The sequence below is a fragment of the Entelurus aequoreus genome, linkage group LG18 (assembly GCF_033978785.1).
Source record: "Entelurus aequoreus isolate RoL-2023_Sb linkage group LG18, RoL_Eaeq_v1.1, whole genome shotgun sequence".
In the NCBI taxonomy this organism is placed as follows: domain Eukaryota; kingdom Metazoa; phylum Chordata; class Actinopteri; order Syngnathiformes; family Syngnathidae; genus Entelurus; species Entelurus aequoreus.
Genome location: NC_084748.1, coordinates 20,042,830 through 20,064,590, shown reverse-complemented (window position 1 = coordinate 20,064,590; position 21,761 = coordinate 20,042,830). Strand labels below are relative to the sequence as shown.

The 21,761-nt window shown below is 41.9% G+C and overlaps 1 protein-coding gene across 2 annotated transcripts in view; it reads right to left on the bottom strand.

The window, feature by feature from the left end:
- exosc9 (exosome component 9) overlaps positions 1 to 16,710 on the bottom strand; it is a 28,992-nt gene extending 12,282 nt beyond the window's left edge. For both annotated transcript variants that reach the window (XM_062026742.1, XM_062026741.1), the window contains exons 1-7: positions 16,516 to 16,710; positions 16,356 to 16,450; positions 4,530 to 4,649; positions 3,716 to 3,818; positions 2,683 to 2,820; positions 2,053 to 2,135; positions 932 to 1,064 (exon numbers count right to left, since the gene is read on the bottom strand). In XM_062026742.1, coding sequence (XP_061882726.1) covers positions 932 to 1,064; positions 2,053 to 2,135; positions 2,683 to 2,820; positions 3,716 to 3,818; positions 4,530 to 4,649; positions 16,356 to 16,450; positions 16,516 to 16,581 — 738 coding nt within the window. In that variant the 5' untranslated portion in view covers positions 16,582 to 16,710. The remainder of the gene's footprint in view (positions 1 to 931; positions 1,065 to 2,052; positions 2,136 to 2,682; positions 2,821 to 3,715; positions 3,819 to 4,529; positions 4,650 to 16,355; positions 16,451 to 16,515) is intronic.
- Positions 16,711 to 21,761: the final 5,051 nt, after the last annotated feature.

Genomic DNA, 21,761 nt, shown 5'->3' with positions numbered 1-21,761 from the left:
CTCTCGCAGAAAGGAGAAGCCTATCTTAGAAGTGCAAGACATGATAGAAAGGAACATCAATTTAACAATGTTCTTTTTATTAACATTGTCATAATTATTTAATCGGATCACAATATAAAATCGAACAATCACGCAGCCCTAGCTTAGTGTTAAATGTAAACATTTAAAAAATTATATTATATTATTAAATTATAATTATAACAATGAGCATTTATTATCACATGAACACACACCATCCATCCATCCATCCATCCATCCATCCATTTTCTACCGCTTGTCCCTTTTGGGGTTACGGGGGGTGGTGGAGCCTATCTCAGCTGCATTCGGGCGGAAGGCAGTGTACACTCCGGACAAGTCGCCACCTCATTGCAGGGCCAACACAGATAGACAACATTCACACTCACATTCACACACTAGGGCCAATTTAGTGTTGCCAACCAACCTATTTCCCGGTGCATGTATGTGGAGGTGGGAGGAACCCGGAGGGAACCCAAGCAGTCACGGGGAGAACATGCAAACTCCACACAAAAAGTGTGGAGTTTGTGAGGCACATGCACTAACCCCAGTTACACCGTGCTGCCCATGAACACACACAAAAGTACCAAAAATTGGTACCTTGTTGGTTCAACTGTGAAAGGTATCCACCATTAGCTGCTTCAAAACTTTTCTGCCTGCATAGTGCGCAAGCGTACTTAGTTTTAGTTCACTGCACCGAGTCTCGAGTACACTGTACGAATACATAGTAGAAACTAGACGAGGCAGTGGTGAGTATTTTCTTTCTTTTTCAATGTGATTTGAGTGGCCTCAGCAGTCAGCACTTAACGGCACTGGCTGTTTGTCAGCATGCCGCCAATATACTGTAACGTTGGTAGAAACGTTTTACTCCATAACTTTGTACACTGTAGAAGGCCAATAATAAAAGTCTATTAACCTGCTCTTTTAGCAACATGATGCCTCCGCTGGATTGAATTGAGCAGATTTCTCTGTGTTTGTTCATGGCAATCATCAGCAAGCCATCCATCACGCGCTCCTCTCGTTCGCATGGATCTACAAGCAGATAAGTCCTGAAAAAGAGGGGGGTAATAAATACACAACCATATTTCTGGATATTGGCACAGCAAAAAATCCAGACCCACTGTAGGAGAAATTATCATTTGCAGATTTTGCAAGTTCACCCTTCTTACAAATATATGAAGACTTCATAACTTTTAAAGTAGAAAAACTTGGGGTGTCCAGATTTGTCCATTTCAAATATGATACAGATATTGGATCACTATCAAATCACCAATCAATTATTAAGTGTGGAATGTATTCATACTGTCTTTAAGTTGAAGTGGAATACTACTTGTTTGTTGGCAACACCCAGATGTCACAAAAATTCATTAAGTTAAGATGACGCAGTAAATTGATTGATGCGGACACGTTTGTTATTGCATACTTTCCAATAAGCTTCTGCCTTGGAGACTTTGTATGTGTAAGTAATATGCAATTATAAATTATTTCATACTAGTTTATTTTGACAAATGTGCAGTTTTAGACTGCAATAGGGTTAAGAATACTTAATTTGTATGTTTAGCTCGTGTGCTATTGTGTGTTTAGCTGTTGGGTCGTTGCTCCTAGTAACCTATAGCCTACTCCCTTTACCTTTTGTAAATGACTTGGCTAAAATACAAGAAAACACCAACATTATATGCTTATTGGGGAACATTTAGATGTTAACTGGCTGTCCAGCTTTGCACAAGTAAACATGTGACAGGATTGCTTGTATCAGAAATTTAAGATGTACGTTGATTTAATCTCATACTTGTTTTTTGTTTGGGACCGATATCAATTTCGAATGCGGACACCCCTCAAGGAAACCCCTCAAGGAAACTTTAGCAGTCATTTTACAAGACACAATAAAATAAATATTTTATGGAAATCATTATTAACCCAACATTGCAGAGGCATCAAATATGTGTTAATAAAAACGGTAGTCAGAAAGTATAGTAATAAAATAATTTCTTGAGCAGTTATTCAAACATATAATTAGGTTTTAAATTGGCGTATTACCCTTTTTGAAAGAAGGCGAAGCTGACACTGATGGGCAAGTGGTAGATACTAAGAGGAATGAAATCCCTTTCTTCTGGACTGTACTGAGGGGGAAGAGACAAGTCAGTTGCAGGAGAGTGTTCCCAACATTTCAAATGGTAACAATGCACTACCATAAATTATTAAATTAAAAGAAAGACAAATAGAACTAGGTCAAACTAACTTTTATACATACTTCATGTGTTCTGTGTACAGTGTGAGTGACTTAGGAGTTCATTCAGCTATCATTTGGACTTACACTAAAACATCATACTCTTGATTACTTAATGGTAACTACATAGTTCAAACCCCAGCCGAGTCATACCAAAGACTATAAAAATGGGACCCAGTTTGGCACTCAGCATCAAGGGTTGGAAGGGGGTTAATTTACCAAAAATGATTCCCGGGCGCGGCCAATGCTGCTGCCCACTGCTCCCCTCACCTCTCAGGGGGTGATCAAGGGTGATGGGTCAAATGCAGAGAATAATTTTACCACACCTAGTGTTTGTGTGACAATCATTGGTACTTTAACTTTTTAACTTAATAGGAGAGTAGAAAAGTATGTCTGACCGTGCAATATACTGTCTAATCAGTAAAGTATTAAGTACTCACCACAGTGACTTCATCTCCCTGAATGCCAACATCGGGTCTTTTGAAGTGGCACAAAGCGGCAATAGCAGCGATGCTGGCAGTGTCCATTAGGTTCCCATCATGATTCAGCATGTGAACATCTACTCGAATTTGCCACACCTTACGACACAAAATGTAACAAGCACTGTCATCGTCCCAGCAGAAAAGAGTGTTTTGACTAGGGGCGTCCCTATCCAACATTTGTATTGGATATCGATCGGATTTTATAGGCTTGCATCTAAAATGAGTCATGAGCTCCGATACAAGCGCGTTCCAGGGCGCGTTTACTTGTGCAAAGCTGGACAGCTACAAGCATACACAGTGACAGCCCTCAAAGTCCTACTATGTCAAGGGACTAATTTTCTGAGACTGTAAACAATAACAAAAACAACTTTTTTTTTTTTATCTGATACCTGTCCTGATGCTATGCTTGGCATCAATACTGTCGATATATGTATCAATTGACCCTTTCTTTACATTAAAGCACTTTAGCTTAGCATATACTTCTATGGTTTGTATTGTAGCATATTAAGCTATTAATCGTCCTGCAGTGATAATGGTACTTGTAATTAAGCAGACTTAAAGAATGATATTTAATTGGCGCCATGGGGGAAAGGATTAGTGATTTAGAAGAAGCTTCACATTGTGGAGAGATGTTAGCCATTACCTAGCAAGCGAGGACTCTGCAGTGCATTGAGGACGTATTTGTTCGCTTGTCACCGTTAAATTTGCAGGACACAACTACAATGTTTCATTAACATGCGTTATCCCGATATGACGATAGTATTAAAAACTTTATCGTTGGCCAAATTTATAATGTATATCAGTTATGCCTCGCAACCCTAATTCCACACTACAAAATAATAAACGTATGTCTGATTTCTGCTGATATCGCATCAAATCAATCTCGGTATTGGCCAATACTCAAGGCTAAAATATCGGCGTCGTATCAAAAGTTAAAAAGTTGTATCGGGACACACCTAGTCTTGACTTCACTGGACGTGCTGGTTTGTACCTTTTCTCCTGACACCACACACAAAGATTCAATATCAATGCACTTGGAGTTCCGTAAGCATCTCTCCAGCTGTCGGTTTAGCTTCACTAACAGCTCTGATTGCCTTCAGAGAAAGAAGATGGTACAGCATGTGTACCGCCCTTGGTTGAATGCCATGCTGACGTGTAAACTAGTACCGTATTTTTCGGAGTATAAGTCGCTCCGGAGTATAAGTCACACCGGCCGAAAATGCATAATAAAGGAGGAAAAAAACATATATAAGTCGCACTGGAGTATAAGCTGCATTTTTGGGGAAATTTAAAACCCAACACCAAGAATAGACATTTGAAAGGCAATTTAAAATAAATAAAGAATAGTGAACAACAGGCTGAATAAGTGTACGTTATATGACGCATAAATAACCAACTGAAAACGTGCCTGGTATGTTAACGTAACACATTCAAGTAACTATAACATATAGAACATGCTATACGTTTACCAAACAATCTGTCACTCCTAATCGCTAAATCTGATGAAATCTTATACGTCAAGTCTCTTACGTGAATGAGCTAAATAATATTATTTTATATTTTACGGTAGGTAATGTGTTAATAATTTCACACATAAGTCGCTCATGAGTATAAATCGCACCCCCGGCCAAACTATGAAAAAAACTGCGGCTTATAGTCCGAAAAATACGGTACATGAATTGTTTAACAAAAGGGAAAAGTAAAAACCAGTTCCAAAGGAAAGGTATCCTTACATGGCCTAAACTCTGGCACTGTATAGAATTAAACTAAACTTCAAAATCAAATCAACTAGGGTAAACGCTGACCTGCCCTGTTCAAATGCTGGTGATGCCATTGGTGACAGCTCTATATTAAAAAGCATGAACCCCTCATTTGGCCGGTTCTCCTTGGGGGCCACCAGCTCACAGGACACCTGGGCCATGACTCTGTATAAAAAAACACACTTTACTCAGTTTAACCACTTTGGGCCATAAAAACAGATGAGAAATATGTTTGTTATGTTTCCTGTGAAAACATATGTAGGGCAATGATTTGATTATTCACAAAAATGTTTTAATGCCGTCAGGTAGGACAATCAGCTAATGACAGAAACCTGGTGGTTTGTTCTTCGCTATATACTGTATGCACTAAAGCAGTCATTCACACACACGATCCTAGCGTGCCAATTAAGTTTATCTTTCCTAAAACCCCTATAACTCATTTTTGATCTTCTGGTCTGGGCATTTCTAGTATTGCTCTTATTTTTCTGTGTCTGGTTCAACTCCAGCAGCTGTGAGCTTGTCTTCAAGGAACGTGATTGCTGTGACACAAACTGACACTTTGCTTTATTGACCTTCAAATCCATACGTGTAACTTTGCAATACTTTTAACAGTCTTTCATTATGTTGATCAAGTGTAGAGCCCCAGACCACAATGGCATCCACATAAACTCAGATGCCTTTGATTCCCTCTATGCTCCATGGCTCTATCAAAGACCTCTGGTGCAGAGTAGATTTCAAAAGGTCATCCATCCATCCATTTTCTACCGTTTGTCCCTTACGGGGTCGCAGGGGTGCTGGAGCCTATCCCAGCTGCACACGGGCGGAAGACGGGGTACACCCTGGACAAGTCGCCACCTCATCGCAGGGCCAACACAAATCTCCCTCTGCATTCTTCAGGGCAGGGGTCGTAAAAGCACACTGCACACACTCACCCAAAATGCGTACTGCTTTTCTGTCTCCCTCTTTATTATTATTTTTTTCCCATGTCATGATAAAATTCTTGTTCTTATACAAATTATTATTTTAACAAACAATCCTAAATCAAAGTATTGTAAGGCCAAATCAGCCTATTGTAATTCATGTGTTCTGTAGGCTTCTGATTATCATTTACCTTTTTGTTATTTAAAGATGGGCCCAATGTAAATAAATGAGAGCGTCCCCTCAGTATTTAATTTGGCGTGTCTGCAAATGAAATACATTGTTTTTGTTATCATTGATGTCCCGTTACAATATCTGTTATAAATAAGTTTAAAATCCCAACATTAATTGTTCTTAATAAACGTTAAATCAATATTTCTAATTCAAAAGGTTATACGTATTACTTCGTTTAATTTACCTGCACCTTTAAAAGCATATGCTTCTAATCTTATGCCACAATCCTCTTATTTTCCTCCATATCTAGGATTTTAAGTAAAGATTTAAACCAACTAAACACTGTCTGTAAGCGAATTAAACATTTATGTGACAACTTAGAAGAGTCATTCCTGCAACTCTTTATATTTTAATTTGCATTCATTAGAAGGCATCCTCAAAAAACAATAATGTTCAAAAGGAGTATTAAATGTGTAGTATCTTGTGCTTTCTTCATATGGTTTCATTTGCCAAAATCCTTGAGATGCATCCAGTTTAGTGAAGAATCTAGCACCTGCCATTTAACGTATAATTTCCTCTCTTGTAGGAATCTGATAATGCTCTCTTTTTATGTTGGCATTTAAGTCTTTAGGATCCATGCACACACAAAGATCACCATTTAGTTCACCCATTATGTGGGTTCTGTTGGTTTTATAACTCCTAATGATGTCATTCGATCTAGTTCCTGTATCAGCTTTTCTCATGAACGGTACTGGAACTTGCAGTGGCGCATGAATAACAGGTTGCATATTTTCCTTTAGCTGAACCTTATAGGTAAACTGTAACACACCGAACCCTTTAAATACGCCAGGGTACCGGTTAACAATCCATTTAGCGCTGTCCTAGTAAAGATTCATGTCCCTCTCAAACTACTGCAAACTTGAGATATTGCACCTTCCCTTTTACTTCGATTTTGAGCTTGCTTCTCCCCAGAGTGTTTTGGGTTGACCATTGTAAGCCTCCCGGGGGATCCCGAGGCGTTCCGAGGCCAGCCGGGAGAGATAGTCTTCCCAACGTGTCTTGGGTCTTCCCCGTGGCCTCCTACCGGTCGGAAATGCCCGACACACCTCCCTAGGAAGGCGTTCGGGTGGCATCCTGACTAGATGCCCGAACCACCTCATCTGGCTCCTCTCGATGTGGAGGAGCGGCGGCTTTACTTTGAGCTCCTCCCTGATGGCAGAGCTTCTCACCCTATCTCTGAAGGGAGAGCCCCGTCACCCGGCGGAGGAAGCTCATTTGGGCCGCTTGTACCTGTGATCTTGTCCTTTTGGTCATAACCCAAAGCTCATGACCATAGGTGAGAATGGGAACAAAGATCGACCGGTAAATTGAGAGCTTTGCCTTCCGGCTCAGCTCCTTCACCACAACGGATCGATACAGCGTCCGCATTAGGGATGTCCAGATCCGATATTTTGATCGGATCGGCCGCCGATATTTGCCAAAAAATGGGTATCGGGAAGGCATGGGAAAATGTCGATTCAGATCCAGTTTTTAAAAAAACTCTGGTCCGTGTTTTACAACGCACCGATTTAAATAATACATTCCCCTTTTCAGCTGCTCCCTAATTTCCGTTCCGCATTTTCCAGCACACCTTCAACACATCCACAGGTCTGTGGATTCTCACGCAGTTTCTTTTAGCTGCTGGCATTACACGACAGGCTCTTCTCACTCTTTTCTGTGTCTCCCTCTCACAGACAGCAAGCGCACCTTACACACGTCACATACGTATACGCCCTCCCCGAGCAGAGAGGTAGCAGCATGGCTAACGTTAGCTGTGATGCTAGTGCAGCCGTGCGAGCAACGTTCCCTCTATGGTGCGCGCCTGTGCAATTGCGCACTGCTCAAGCGTCATCTGCGCATAGCAATTATATGCCACGCACAAAATCAAATAAAAAAAATAACAATTTTCGACACACGGACACGACAGAGAAAACAGTTTTCGTCATCATTGTTCAAATATTGTAACGTCTGTCGAGACGCTTATCTCCATTCGGTGCCAACACGCCCACACCATCAAAATGCAGAGGCAAAAATGTCCACATCAACACCGTATGAAAAAATTAGTGATTTTTTTAGTTGTGATTTCCTTCTCTGCATGAAAGTTTAAAAGTAGCATATATTAATGCAGTATGAAGAAGAATGTTTTAATGTAGACATGCAAGCCTTGAAAGAAAATTTTGAAAATCAAGACTACATTTCCTGCAAATGGGTGCATTTCTACCCTATATTTTAACTTTAGATTTATTCTCATATCAAACTCTTTTGGCTGTCTTTTTGACACTTAGATCCGGCGCCCCCCTCCACACCCCGGATTATAAATAATGTAAATAATTCAATGTGATTATCTTGTGTGATGACTGTATTATGATGATAGTACCGGTATATATCTGATAGTATATATCTGTATCATGAATCAATTTAAGTGGACCCCGACTTAAACAACTTGAAAAACTTATTCGGGTGTTACCATTTAGTGGTCAATTGTACGGAATACGTACTTCACTGTGCAACCTACTAATAAAAGTCTCAATCAATCAATCAAAACACATAGAATCATCATACTGCTGTAATTATATGCATCAAGTGTTCATTCAAGGCTAAGGCAAAATATTGAGATATACTGTATATCGTGTATCGCAATATGGCCTTAAAATATCACAATATTAAAAAAAGGCCATATCGCCCAGCCCTAGTTCAATGATGCCATTTTTGCTTGTCATGTATAATTGTCTATTTTGTGTTTATCCTTGAATAAACAGGTCAGTTTCTTGTTACCAACCATTGTGTATTATTCAAACTCCCTTAATTCAGCTGGCTAGTTGTTATCAAGAGTACTAAAACCATTTTCAACATGATTCTGACAACTAAGTAGGCTAAATAACTTTAAACTTTAATACATGCTCGGATAGGCCAGTATCGGTCAGTATCGGTATCGTCAGTATCAGTATCGGTATCGGATCGGAAGTGAAAAAACCTGGATCGGGACATCCCTAGTCCGCATTACTGAAGACGCCGCACCGATCCGCCTGTTGATCTCACGATCCACTCTTCCCTCACTCGTGAATAAGACTCAGAGGTACTTTAACTCCTCCACTTGGGGCAAGATCTCCTCCCCAACCCGGAAATGGCACTTTACCCTTTTCCAGGCGAGAACCATGGACTCTGACTTGGAGGTGCTGATTCCCATCCCAGTCGCTTCACACTCGGCTGCGAACCGATCCAGTGAGAGCTGAAGATCTTGGCCAGATGAAGCCATCAGGACCACATCATCTGCAAAAAGCAGAGATCTAATCCTGCAGCGACCAAACCAGATACCCTCAACGCCCTGACTGCGCCTAGAAATTATATCCATAAAAGTTATGAACAGAATCTGTGACAAAGGGCAGCCTTGCCGGAGTCCAACCCTCACTGGAAACGGGTCTGACTTCCTGTCGGCAATGCGGACCAAGCTCTGACACTGATCATACAGGGAGCGGACCGCCACAATCCGTTACCCCATACTCTCTGAGCACTCCCCACAGGATGCGGTCGAATGCCTTCTCCAAGTCCACAAAGCACATGTACACTGGTTGGGCAAACTCCCATGCACCCTCAAGGACCCTGCCGAGAGTATAGAGCTGGTCCACAGTTCCACGACCAGGACGAAAACCACACTGTTCCTCCTGAATCCGAGGTTCGACTATCCGGCGTAGCCTCCTCTCCAGTACACCTGAATAGACCTTACCGGGAAGGCTGAGGAGTGTGATCCCACGGTAGTTGGAACACACCCTCCGATTCCCCTTCTTAAAGAGAAGAACCACCACCCAGGTCTGCCAATCCAGAGGTACTGCCCCCGATGTCCACGCGATGTTGCAGAGTCTTGTCAACCAAGACAGTCCCACAGCCTTAAGGAACTCCGGGCAAATCTCATCCACCCCCGGGGCCTTGCCACGGAGGAGCTTTTTAACTACCTCGGCAACCTCAGCCCCAGAAATAGGAGAGTCCACCACAGATTCCTCAGGCACTGCTTCCTCATAGGAAGACGTGTTGGTAGGATTGAGGAGGTCTTCGAAGTATTCCCTCCACAGATCCACAGCATCCGCAGTCGAGGTCAGCTGAACACCATCCACTCCATACACGGTGTTGACATCGCACTGCTTCCCCTTCCTGAGACAGCGGATGGTGGTCCAGAATCGCTTCGAAGCTGTCTGGAAGTCGTTTTCCATGGCTTCCCCGAACTCCTCCTATGTCCGAGTTTTTGCCTCCGCGACCGCTAAGGCCGCACACCACTTGGCCTATCGATATTGTCTGATGCCTCCGAAGTCCTATGAGCCAAAATAGCCCGATAGGACTCTTTCTTCAGCTTGACGGGTTCTAGGATTACCGCCACGACAGGCACCAACCACCTTGTGGCCACAGCTCCAATCGGCCGCCTCGACAATAGAGGTACGGAACATCGTCCACTCGGACTCAATGTTCAGCGCCTCCCTCGTGACATGTTCAAGGCGGGAATTGAAACTCTCTCTGACAGGAGACTCTGCTAGGCGTTCCGAGCAAACCCTCACAATGCATTTGGGCCTGCCAGGTCTGTCCGGCATCCTCCCCCACCATCGCAGCCAACTCACCACCAGGTGGTGATCGGTAGAAAGCTCCACCCCTCTCTTCACCCGAGTGTCCAAAACATGAGACCGCAAATCCGATGACACAACTACAAAGTCGATCATGGAACTGCGGCCTAGGGTGTCCTGGTGCCAAGTGCACATATGGACACCCTTATTGAACATGGTGTTTGTTATGGACAATCTGTGACTAGCACAAAAGTCCAATAACAAAACACCACTTGGGTTCAGATCCGGGCGCCCATTCTTCCCAATCACGCCTCTCCAGGGTTCACTGTCGTTTCCAATATGAGCGTTGAAGTCCCCAGTAGAACGAGGGAATCACCCGGGGGAGCACTCTCCAGTACTCCCTCGAGTAAATCCAAGAAGGGTGGGTACTCTGAGCTGCTGTTTGGCGGAGGGAAACTACCCTCTCCTCCACTGGATTGAACTCCAACGTGCAGGCTTTGAGCCGGGAAGTCCAGCCCCTCTCGAGAAAACTGGTTCCAGAGCCCTTGTTGTGCGTCGAAGTGAGTCCGACTATATCTAGCCTGAACTTCTCCACCTCGCGCACTAGCTCAAGCTCCTTCCCCCCCCAGCGAGGTGACGTTCCACGTCCCAAGAGCTAGTTATGTAGCCGAGGATCGGACCGCCAAGTGTCCTGCCTTCGGCTGCCGCCCAGCTCACATTGCACCCGACCTCTATGGCCCCTGCTATGGGTGGTGAGCCTATTGGAGGGGAGACCCACATTGCCCCTTCGAGCTGTGTCATGGGGACAGACCCGGCCACCAGGCGCTCGCCCTCACGCCCCACCTCCAGCCCTGGCTCCAGACGGGGGCCCCGGTGACCCGCGTCCGGGCGAGGGAAATCTGGGTCCTTTATTTGTATTTTTCATAGAAGTCTTCGTGTTGTCTTGTTTTATTCCCAGAATGAACTTCTGTCACCATACCCACAAAGAATGTCAGGGCGGTCTCTTCCACTGCTCGTACACATTAGCCTGCCATTTTCACCTTGGAAAAACATTGTTTTGCAAAATGATTTTGTCCTTTACACTTTTTGCAGATTTTTCCATAGGCTGCCTCTAAAAATATATTTTGGTATTTCATCTTGTTTTGCTTTATTGTGCACCTAGACACCGCTGCAACTGCTGCACTGTATTTATCCAGGTAATTTAATAGCCTGGCAAATTGGGACTGCTTCCTGCAGCAGCCTCTTCCTCCCCTTATTGTCCTAAACTCCAAAAACAATCTGGTCACAGATCATCAAGTCTTGCGGCTCTCCAAAATGACTGGTTATAGCTTTCAGTTTTAAATTTGTCACTAAAGTGTCAAAACTTGCAGGTGCTTGCTGCATACGTGAGGGAAACACATATCTTTCAAAACTTTCATTCTTCTTTGGTGAGCTATGTTCATAAAAATTTTTGGATGATGGTGTCAAATGCATTCCTACCTTCGCCGTCAGCAAATATAAAGGTATTGTATACCTCTACAGCCTGAGGTCCAGCAGTGCTATTTTCATTGCCTAGGGTTTGTCATCCAGTCCTGCATTAAGAGCTGTTTAAAGGTGCGGCACTCACAGTCAACATCCCCGGTCCAATTTGCAGCGTTAGGCGGCTTTACACTTTTCATGACTTCAAGTAGTTAACTCCTGGTACCATGTTTCCCGTAAAAATATATGTAGGACATCAATTTGATTAAATCACAAAAATGTCTTTAATACCGTCAGGTAGGACATCAGCTAATGACAGACACCTGGTGGTTTGTTCTTCGCTATACAGTACAGGCAAAAAGTTTGGACACACCTTCTCATTCAATGCGTTTTCTTTATTTTCATGACTATTTACATTGTAGATTGTCACTGAAGGCATCAAAATTATGAATGAACACACGTGGAGTTATGTTTAAAAAAAAAATTAAAAAAAATGAATATATGTTTTATATTCTAGTTTCTTCAAAATAGTCACCCATTGCTCTGATTACTTTTTTGCACACTCTTGGCATTCTCTCGATGAGCTTCAAAAGGTAGTCACCTGAAATGGTTTTCACTTCACAGGTGCGCTTGAAGCTCAGTTATTTTCAGTTATTTCACCTTTTTTGTCAAGTACATACCGTATTTTTCGGAGTATAAGTCGCTCCGGAGTATAAGTCGCACCGGCCGAAAATGCACAATAAAGAAGGAAAAAAACATATATACGTCGCACTGGAGTATAAGTCGCATTTTTTGGGGAAATTTATTTGATAAAATCCAACACCAAGAATAGACATTTGAAAGGCAATTTAAAATAAATAAAGAATAGTGAACAACAGGCTGAATAAGTGTATGTTATATGACGCATTAATAACCAACTGAGAACGTGCCTGGTATGTTAACGTAACATATTATGGTAAGAGTCATTCAAATAACTATAACATATAGAACATGCCTTTTACCAAACAATCTGTCACTCCCGATCTTTAAATCCCATGAAATCTTCTTCCTCTGTGTCGCCTCTGGTATGCGCCCCACTAGCGTCCTTTCTTTCTGCTGCTCGATTGCCGTTCTCTGCTGCATATTTCACTACGTCCAGCTTGTAATCTGCAGTATATGATTTCCTTTTCGGTGCCATTTTAGTTCAGTCCTTCTCAGTTTTTATAAATTACCGCCAATGTTGATGTGACCCATTTTAATAGCTCCGGTAGTAGCGTATAGCATATAGCAGTTAGCATCCCAGGACCCACAATGCACTTCTGCCATGACCCGCCCCCGCCAAATTCTTATCGGTTGACGTGTGAGTGACGATTGCTGCCATTTTCTTCGTCGCTCACGCGATTGAGATAAATAATATTATTTGATATTTTACGGTAATGTTTTAATAATTTCACACATAAGTTGCTTCGGAGTATAAGTCGCACCCACGGCCAAACTATGAAAAAAACGTCGACTTATAGTCCGAAAAATACGGTAACTCCACATGTGTTCATTCATAGTCTTGATGCCTTTAGTGATAATCTACAATGTAAATAGTCATGAAAATAAAGAAAATGCATTGAATGAGGAGACGGTGTGTCCAAACTTTTGGCCTGTACTGTATGTAGGACAACGATTTGATTAATCACATTGCTGAGATAGGCTCCAGCCCCCCCGCGACCCTGAAAGGGACAAAATGGATGGATGGACATCTTTAATGCCGTCAGGTAGGACATCAGCTAAAGATAGACACCTGGTGGTTTGTTCTTCGCTATACATGTACTGAAGCTGTCACCCACACATGAGCCTAGCGCGCCATCCAGTGGGTCCATTGTGTACACTATCACCACAACCATTCCTTATTATTTATTTACAGCATTAGAATCGTAGCATTTATACCAATTGCTTTTCAGTCTAAACTCAACATTAGATACACTTAGTCTGTGGCCCACAAGGCAAACATGCAGCAACAACTGAAACATCCGTATGGGTGAGGGCGGACCTACGTCACTTCCGCCTACCAATCCCCTAGCAACCGGAAATTTGTTGAAAACAAACCAGCTCACAGCGAACACAGCATTGACAGAAAAAGCATTTAACGAGCGTTGTGGCTTGGAAGTTGGCGTTAAATCCTTCATTTACGCATTTTTACTTATTCGCATATCGTGTGAAAAAACGAAAATGTATTATTTGCGTCAGACTCGTCTCAGTGAACTTTAAAGCTTCTCAGGCTTAGCTAGCTTGCTAGTTAGCTTAGCCTGCGCGCTACTAAGAAAGAGACGCGGAAGTTATCAACAACAAGATCAAGTGTTAGTGTATAACGAAACCGGTTTTCAAAAATAGCTAGCTAGGCTATAGACTGTATAGTATATTACTTACTTAACTTAATCCTCTTCTTCCCGGATGGGAAATAAGGCTTCGACGACTCGACGCCATTCATCTCGTTGCTGTGCTCGTCCCTGTGCCTCGCCACATGTAAGCTTCATCTCTTTCAGCTCCCCTTCAACTGTTCTTCGCCAGGTGTTCTTTGGCCGCCCTGGCTTACGTTTTCCCGGTGGTGTCCATCTTCACGCTGCCTTTGGTATCCTCTCGTTGTCCGGTTTTCGAAAATAGCTAGCTAGGCTATAGACTATATAGCAGGGGTGGGCAATTAATTTTCACCGGGGGCCGCATAAGCAACCCGAGCACTGCTGGAGGGCCACACGACAATATTTCAATTAAATTTTGCTCAATATTATTTTTTATATACCGTAAGATAAATAATAATGATGATAATAATAATAATAATTAATAATAATAATAATAATTTAATTTAACCTCACTTAACTTTATACAAAAGCAGATTGCTTTTGATGGTCACTTTATCCTGCATTGTCCAACATTTTTCCCCATCAGATTTGGACAACCATCTGTTGTTAAAAATAGTTTTTAATCATATTTATTTTATATTGTTTTTTATATTGGTTTTATATGTAATTGTTTTTTCTTTTTATTCAGTCATTGGTGGAGCTAAGGATAATATTTGAATATTGTTTTTAATATTGTTGTGCAGCACTTTGGAAACATTTTGTTGTTTAAATGTGCTATATAAATAAAGTGGATTGGATTGGATTGTCACACCTGCCAGCTTGTCCCATTTCAGTCCTAACATGTCCAAACACGCATTTACCTATGTGAACAAGTCATTACCTGTGGTTGTCTCTTTAATTGACTGCATGGCTGCCACCTACTCCGTGATTTGAAAGTCTGCAGTTATCCCACGTAAGAAGAAGAGCAGCTGGAGGTGTCACGTACATCACAGATCTCATCCAAAGTTAGCGAAAAACAGTCTAAGTCTCCGGGCATACAGCGCAACAGAGTCCAATAATCACTCCTTAATAAACTCTCCGTCAGAAAACGCCTTACTTTTTCTGGCGCTTTTGTGAGAAATGACGAAACTTGTCCTGACGGCTGCATCTCTGGGGGTGTGAAATATGGCACAAAGTCCTTGTTGGCTTTGCAGTTTTACCATCAACGCATCAGCCTCCCTTGCGCGCGCTTCATCAGACACATTCCGGTATTTTCCCTCGTGTTTCTTCGTGTAGTGGCGATTAAAATGATATTCTTTAAACACAGCAAGCTGTGTACCACAAATTAAGCACACGGCTTTACCATTAATTTATGTAAAGAAATACTTGCCAGTCCAAAACACGCCATTCGTCATCAACTTTTCTTTTTTTAGCATCTCATCACTTGTCGCTGTGCACCTGCACTCACAGGTTCCCCCCGGACATACGGCATAAATAACACATTTCAAAATAAAAGCAGCACAGTTGTATTGCGCGCACGACATAGATGTTTTTTAAACTTTATTTTGTAATTTGTTATTGCGCCGTTCAATTCACTCACAATCGCACACGCGCATACGTCCACACGGAAGTAATACAAATAACGCTTTTCAAAACAAAAGCAGCACCGTTGTATTGCACACTCGACATAGATACTTTTTGAAATTTATTTTGAAATTTTTGATTGGCCTCACGCGGGCCGGACAGGGATGCGCAAAGGGCCGGATGCGGCCCGCGGGCCGTACAATGCCCAGGTCTGCTATATAGTATATACCGCATGTTATTTTTATACAACAACTTCAGCTGTCGAATGTTATAAGGTACAAATTCAACAAGTACAACATTAGCACGGACGGTATAGCCAAGTTGTGGTTAAGAAGGTGGATTTTTGTTCCTTATATTTACCAGAAACGAAGTGATCCGAACACACGACCCGGGACTTTGGGGGACTCCAGTGAGAACCTTCCTTGTTTTCCTGGTGTAAAGCTGCGAGCCATTTGTCTCGTCTCTGTGGGCTTTTATCACGCTTTGGCAGAACAAAATACAACCTTTGTTTTCCCTGTTTCCAGTTGTGGTTAGCACAACCAAAAACAACACAGTTTTTCGGCACTTTGGAGGCAGAATGACGGGTTTAACCAGCGTAGGTCGACAGGTTAAAGAGCAATGGCAACGGTTTGTTTTCAACGCCAGTCTGGTTGCTATGGCTCGAAGAACCCGTATGTAGCTCAGTTGCCCGGATGTCGGCCCTCACCCATTAGAGAAACGCTGCAACTTCAGTACAGACTGTCATTTGAATGGGTACAACTAAAAATGTTAATAAAAATAAAAGAAATGTTTTTTGAAAAAAGGATATACATATGCCAATAACTTTTCGTGTCCTTTTAGTTCACCTCGTTTTCCCCAGTTCCACGAAGCAGCATCCAAAGTCTGTCCCAAACACAATCTTTGTTTTTCTGTAGTCATATGTCTGCCGTCCATCGAGGCGCTACAACAGAAGAACGGAGAATCATTTTTTTTTAAACTGTCATCACACACCAGCCAAATGTTTACCTTTTTTTCTTCGATGGCTTTGAGCAAGAAATCCCGTTCACAATTAGACAAAGGTGTCTCCTTCATACTGCAGGCTTTTAAGCGTTTGTGTGTTCAAACTACTACAACACGCTTACACCGAGCATGCGACCGCCATTATTGTTTCGTGAACTCTAACCCGGAAACGCAACGTACGTCACACCAAGAAATGGGAAGGATCCGGCTGCAGACGGCAGAAATTTAGAGACACGCCCCTCAAAGACACGCCCGCAGTGACGGTGAGTTATTTTTTTCTTATTTTGGTTTATTGGTGCTTCAGCAGAGTTGTGTTGAAAGAGAGTATGGCCAACTAAACAACAGGCGCCATTACTGCTACCAAGGACGTGCGTGGCTTTGCCGTGATGCACTCAATTGCTGTCGTTTTGACGTTAGTTTTTCTGGCGAAATAAACCGAATTAATACGTCTATGTATAGTCCTAAACATACAACAGCTCATAAACCTTCAACAAAACATGCTTTTATTTCGTGAAAGTATAATCTTGCGACGCACTCTGCTGCTACATTCCTGCAGTATTTCGTGACGAGCCGGCGTCTTGTTTGCTTTATACATTTTATGGAGAACTGTGGCATTTTGTTAACTATGAAAACATTTATGAAAAGTATCAATGTTGTTGCTAAAAAAATCAGTTTCAGAAGATCACCAAAGCAATACCTCTAACCTTAAAATATATGATGACTCAAAGCTTAATGTTAATTTCTGTGATGAAAAATGTTCCAACAAATACATGAGGGTAGTTTTAGTGAAATAATATTTTCCAGGCACAATTCTTAGACAATATATCCTAAAAGGGTTTAAAAAAGTAAAGCTAAGAAAAATAAGGACAATATATATTACATACCTAATTCTTCCCAAAATTAAAGAAATACAATTTAAAATTATTAATGGAAAATTTAACATGGCGGTTGACGGTTGTTATATCTGTGGAGCTTTAGAGGATGTGACTTATTTGTTTGTGGAACGTGACACTGTACATTTGTTTTTGGAGGAGATCAGAAATTGGCTGACAGACAAGGGTGTGGAGATATACCCATCCCCAAAAGAAGAGATCAAATGTGGCATATTCATAAATGATGGTAACATACAAATGACTGTCAATATTATTATGCTGTATTTTTATACATAAATGTCGATTTCTGAAAGTAAAACCTACATTTTAACATTGGCTTAAAGTTTTCAAATTATTAATTACATTTTAGAATGTGGTTAGAAGTACAGAAGCTCTTAAATTGGTATCTTTATTGTAGAAATGAAAAGTGATTTAGATTACGGTAACCTTATTTTTGTATTTTGATTTTTTTTAATCCAATTTGTTATATTTGTTTATATTCTATTTGTATTGTCTTTTGTTGACATGTTTTGTTAAAGACAATAATTGCTCAACCTGGTGGATGTTTAAAATTGTTGAGGTATGTTGAAAAAATATACAGTACAGGCCAAAAGTTTGGACACACCTACTCATTCAATGAATTTTCTTTTTTTTCATGACTATTTACATTGTAGATTGTCACTGAAAGAATCACAACTATGAATTAACACATGTGGAGTTATGTACTTAACAAAAAAAGGTGAAATAACTGAAAACATGTTTTATATTCTAGTTTCTTCAAAATAGCCACCCTTTGCTCTGATTACTGTTTTGCACACTCTTGGCATTCTCTCGATGAGCTTCAAGAGGTAGTTACCTGAAAGGGTTTTTACTTCCCAGGTGCGCTTGAAGATCAGTTATATTCAGTTATTCCAGCCCAGCAGAGGATGTACTTCCTGCGGCAGCTGAGGAAACTTAAGGTGTCGACCGAGATGCTGGTGCAGTTTTACTCAGCCATCATTGAGTCCATCCTCACCTCCTCCATCACCGTGTGGTTCCCCGGTGCCACAGTCCAGGATAAGCATCGACTGCAGCGCATCGTACGTGCTGCCGAGAAGGTGATTGGCTGCAACTCCCATCCCTCCAGGACTTGTTCTCCTCCAGGACCAGGAGGCGTGTGGGTCGGATCACAGCTGACTCTTCTCACCCTGGACACAAACTATTCTCCCCTCTCCCCTCAGGCAGGAGACTATGGTCCATCCAGACCCACACCTCCCGCCACCTGAACATTGTTTTCCCCTCTGCCATCAGGCACATGAACAATAACTCCTACCAGTAGCTCCTTTGAATTCCTTCTAAGTCTATAACAAGATCTGATAGCTCAGTTACAGCTCTTGTTATTACCAAATCTGTGTTATATGTGTTTTATGTTGCACGATTGCACCAAGAAAAATTCCTAGTAGACGGTGAGCTGACATGAGAAAAAGTGCCTAGAAAATGAATTTCGCTCCCACGTCTAAGCACAACTTGTTCAATGCATTTTTGCATAGATAATACCCTTCTGGACTTTGGGTTAAAAGTTCAGAACATGATACCTAGCCAAATTTTGTCACAAGCCAGAAATGTATATAGAGGTAAATCACAAAAAACGAAAATCTTGTGCTGCAGTTTTGGCTTGTAAAATATGTCTTATTCATTTTGGCAACACAAAATCTTTCTCAAATATCATAAATACATATACCTAACATCTGAAACAAATATTGGTGCCTTAGTATACTCATATGTGAATTTAGATCATGAAATGTAGCAAATTTCTTAAAAAACGATTCAACTGAAGTGATTTGCCCCAGCACAATGAAGCACACACTTATTAAATTTAGCTAAAAGCTTATGTATCATACATTAAAAAAATGTCACAACCTTCTATGTAATCAAAGGTACAAAAGAAGTAACACACCGTGGCCAAAAGTGGCTTAAAATCTAGCAAAATATTACCATGCACCCCAAAACTGGAATAAGGCAAAAATGGACAAGATTAAAATAGATGCAGTAAAGGCCCAAATTGGTATAAAATATGATAAATATTTATTAAAGTAGCAAATTGTTTCACAGCATGTGTCATTTATACCCCCCCCCCCCCACACACACACACAAACACACACAAAAGACCAAAACAAATTTGAAAAAAAAGGTAATACAGACATTATTTAAGCTTTACCGTTAAAATGGCAGTGTGGCATCTCGATAATCAAACATCTTGATAAAGAAACAAAAGTGGCAAATTTTACATGGTGACATGGTGCGTAATTACTCATCAATATCACTTTCATCTGTGTCATCATCCCATGCACCTCTTTCTTCTGTTTCCTTTGAAACATTTCCACAGTTCTGGCAGTGACATAAATCAGTACAAGACATTTTTGCAGACATACATGAACATCTTTCTGTTTCACATTTGCTTGTCTTGCAACCACAGTGGACTACCTGCAGCACACTATCTGGGGCAGGATTTCTAGTCATCCATCTTACTGTTAACTCCCCATCCTCAATGTACCATCCATTGCCAATGGGTGAAGGGGCACACATCATACCAGTCAGGGAATGTCGCATTACTGCTGCTTGGTAGTTTGCCCTTTTGCAGTGTTGGTGGAGGGCATCACTTGTTGGGGGAATGGACAGTTCTGGCAAAGCTGACGATGCCATACAGAATTCTTTGTATCTTGCATCGTTCACGTCTTTGGCAGATGCCTGTCCATACAGGTGGCACACATATTTGCTCAGTGTTTTGAACGTAGACTGGTCAAGGTTAAAACTGCTGCCCAGATTTGAGAACGCAGTCAGGTATTCGTCTTTCTGACAAGCAAGAGAAAATGTCTTCCTTTTGCCCTTGCCATGAAAGGCACTGGTCGAGTCACAACCTGTGAAGGTATGGATGCCAATGAGTGCAGAACAAACACTGTTGCCAAGAGCTGCTGCCACCTTAGCCACATCTATGATCCTCGTTCTGTTGCCTACTCCCGTGAAAAAATACAAGCTACACTGTAAAGCTATTTGAAGACTTACAGCAATCACTGCCACATCAGTGTCAGGGCTTTTGATGACAACAGTTTGATGTTCTTGTGCAGCATGCTGTGCATGTAAAAACACCCTAGTGTCACATTCCTCATGGTCACATGTCAGTTCGTGAACAGCACTGACAGTTTGTGAACCCTCTTTCACAGTAACACAGTGACACAGTTCTCCATGTGCTATGTACAAGCTGAAGTCCCTGCCCAAAATGGTGAGATCAGCATCTCGCCATGCAACAAAGAGGAATTCTGCCAGTGCTGCTTTGTTGGTCCCATTAGATAGAAACTTTTTCCACTGTGTGGGTGCCTTCTGATCCCGTCCATAGATCTGCACCTGTTGTGTACCACCCTCAGCTCTCCGTGACCGCTCTAGGTTTTTAATACTGATTTCTGGATACTGGTCAATGACAAAGTCTATCCTTGTACACTTGTGCTGCAGAGCTATCTTGACCACGTACTGGAGTAAGTTGTCAGCCAACTCTCCAAAGGTAGCTGGTTTGGAATGCATGGCTTGAATGACTGCCATGCCATCGAAGAGAATAGCTCCATCTGACGGAACTTGCTGAACTAAGCAGTCTTTGTCTTTGTTCTCCAATATATTCATCAAGGCAGATTTGTCTGTTTTAGCAAGTGACCCATCAGTACTGGCTAAGGGATATGAAACCGTTCCCAAGGAGTAGGACAGAATTTGCCTCAGGTCTACCTTTCTACTTTGACCAATAATGAGTAGCCTGGAGAAAAGTTTCTTGTCTGCACGCAGAATGACATCTTTGGCTGCTGCAGATTTTGTCTTTGTTTTTGCCTGGTCACTAAAGGTCTTCAGTTTTTGAGCCTTGATGGGGGCAAAAATGTCGACTGATTTTGTTAACAGTCTTTGGTCAATAAAGACTTTGACAGCTTCTTCCCCCCTTTCTGGTGCTGCAAGCAAATCCTTCTTGACCCCTTCAGATGCTACTGTCCCTGAGCTAAGACAAACAATGCCATCTTGGTGTAAGTCAAATGGGTTCAGCATGGAATCAATGGTGGAACTTATTCTGGTCACAGCTTCTTCATCGGCATGAATCCGTGAGCGGTCTAGATCTTTTCGCCTTCGTGTTTCTGGGGATTTTCCAGACATTGACTCACATTGTCTAGCTATGGCAGCTCGTTCATGTTGTGACAATATCCAGCGAGACACTGCAGCCCTATTTAGAGTTATTCCTGTCCAGCCACCCTTTGTCTTTGAATCTCTGTTGCATGTTTGCTCAATAGCCTGGTCACAAGCAATGGAGGCAAATCCATGGGCACTTTGACGTTGAACAGTCCACTGACCTTTCACACTGAGGTCTTTGTG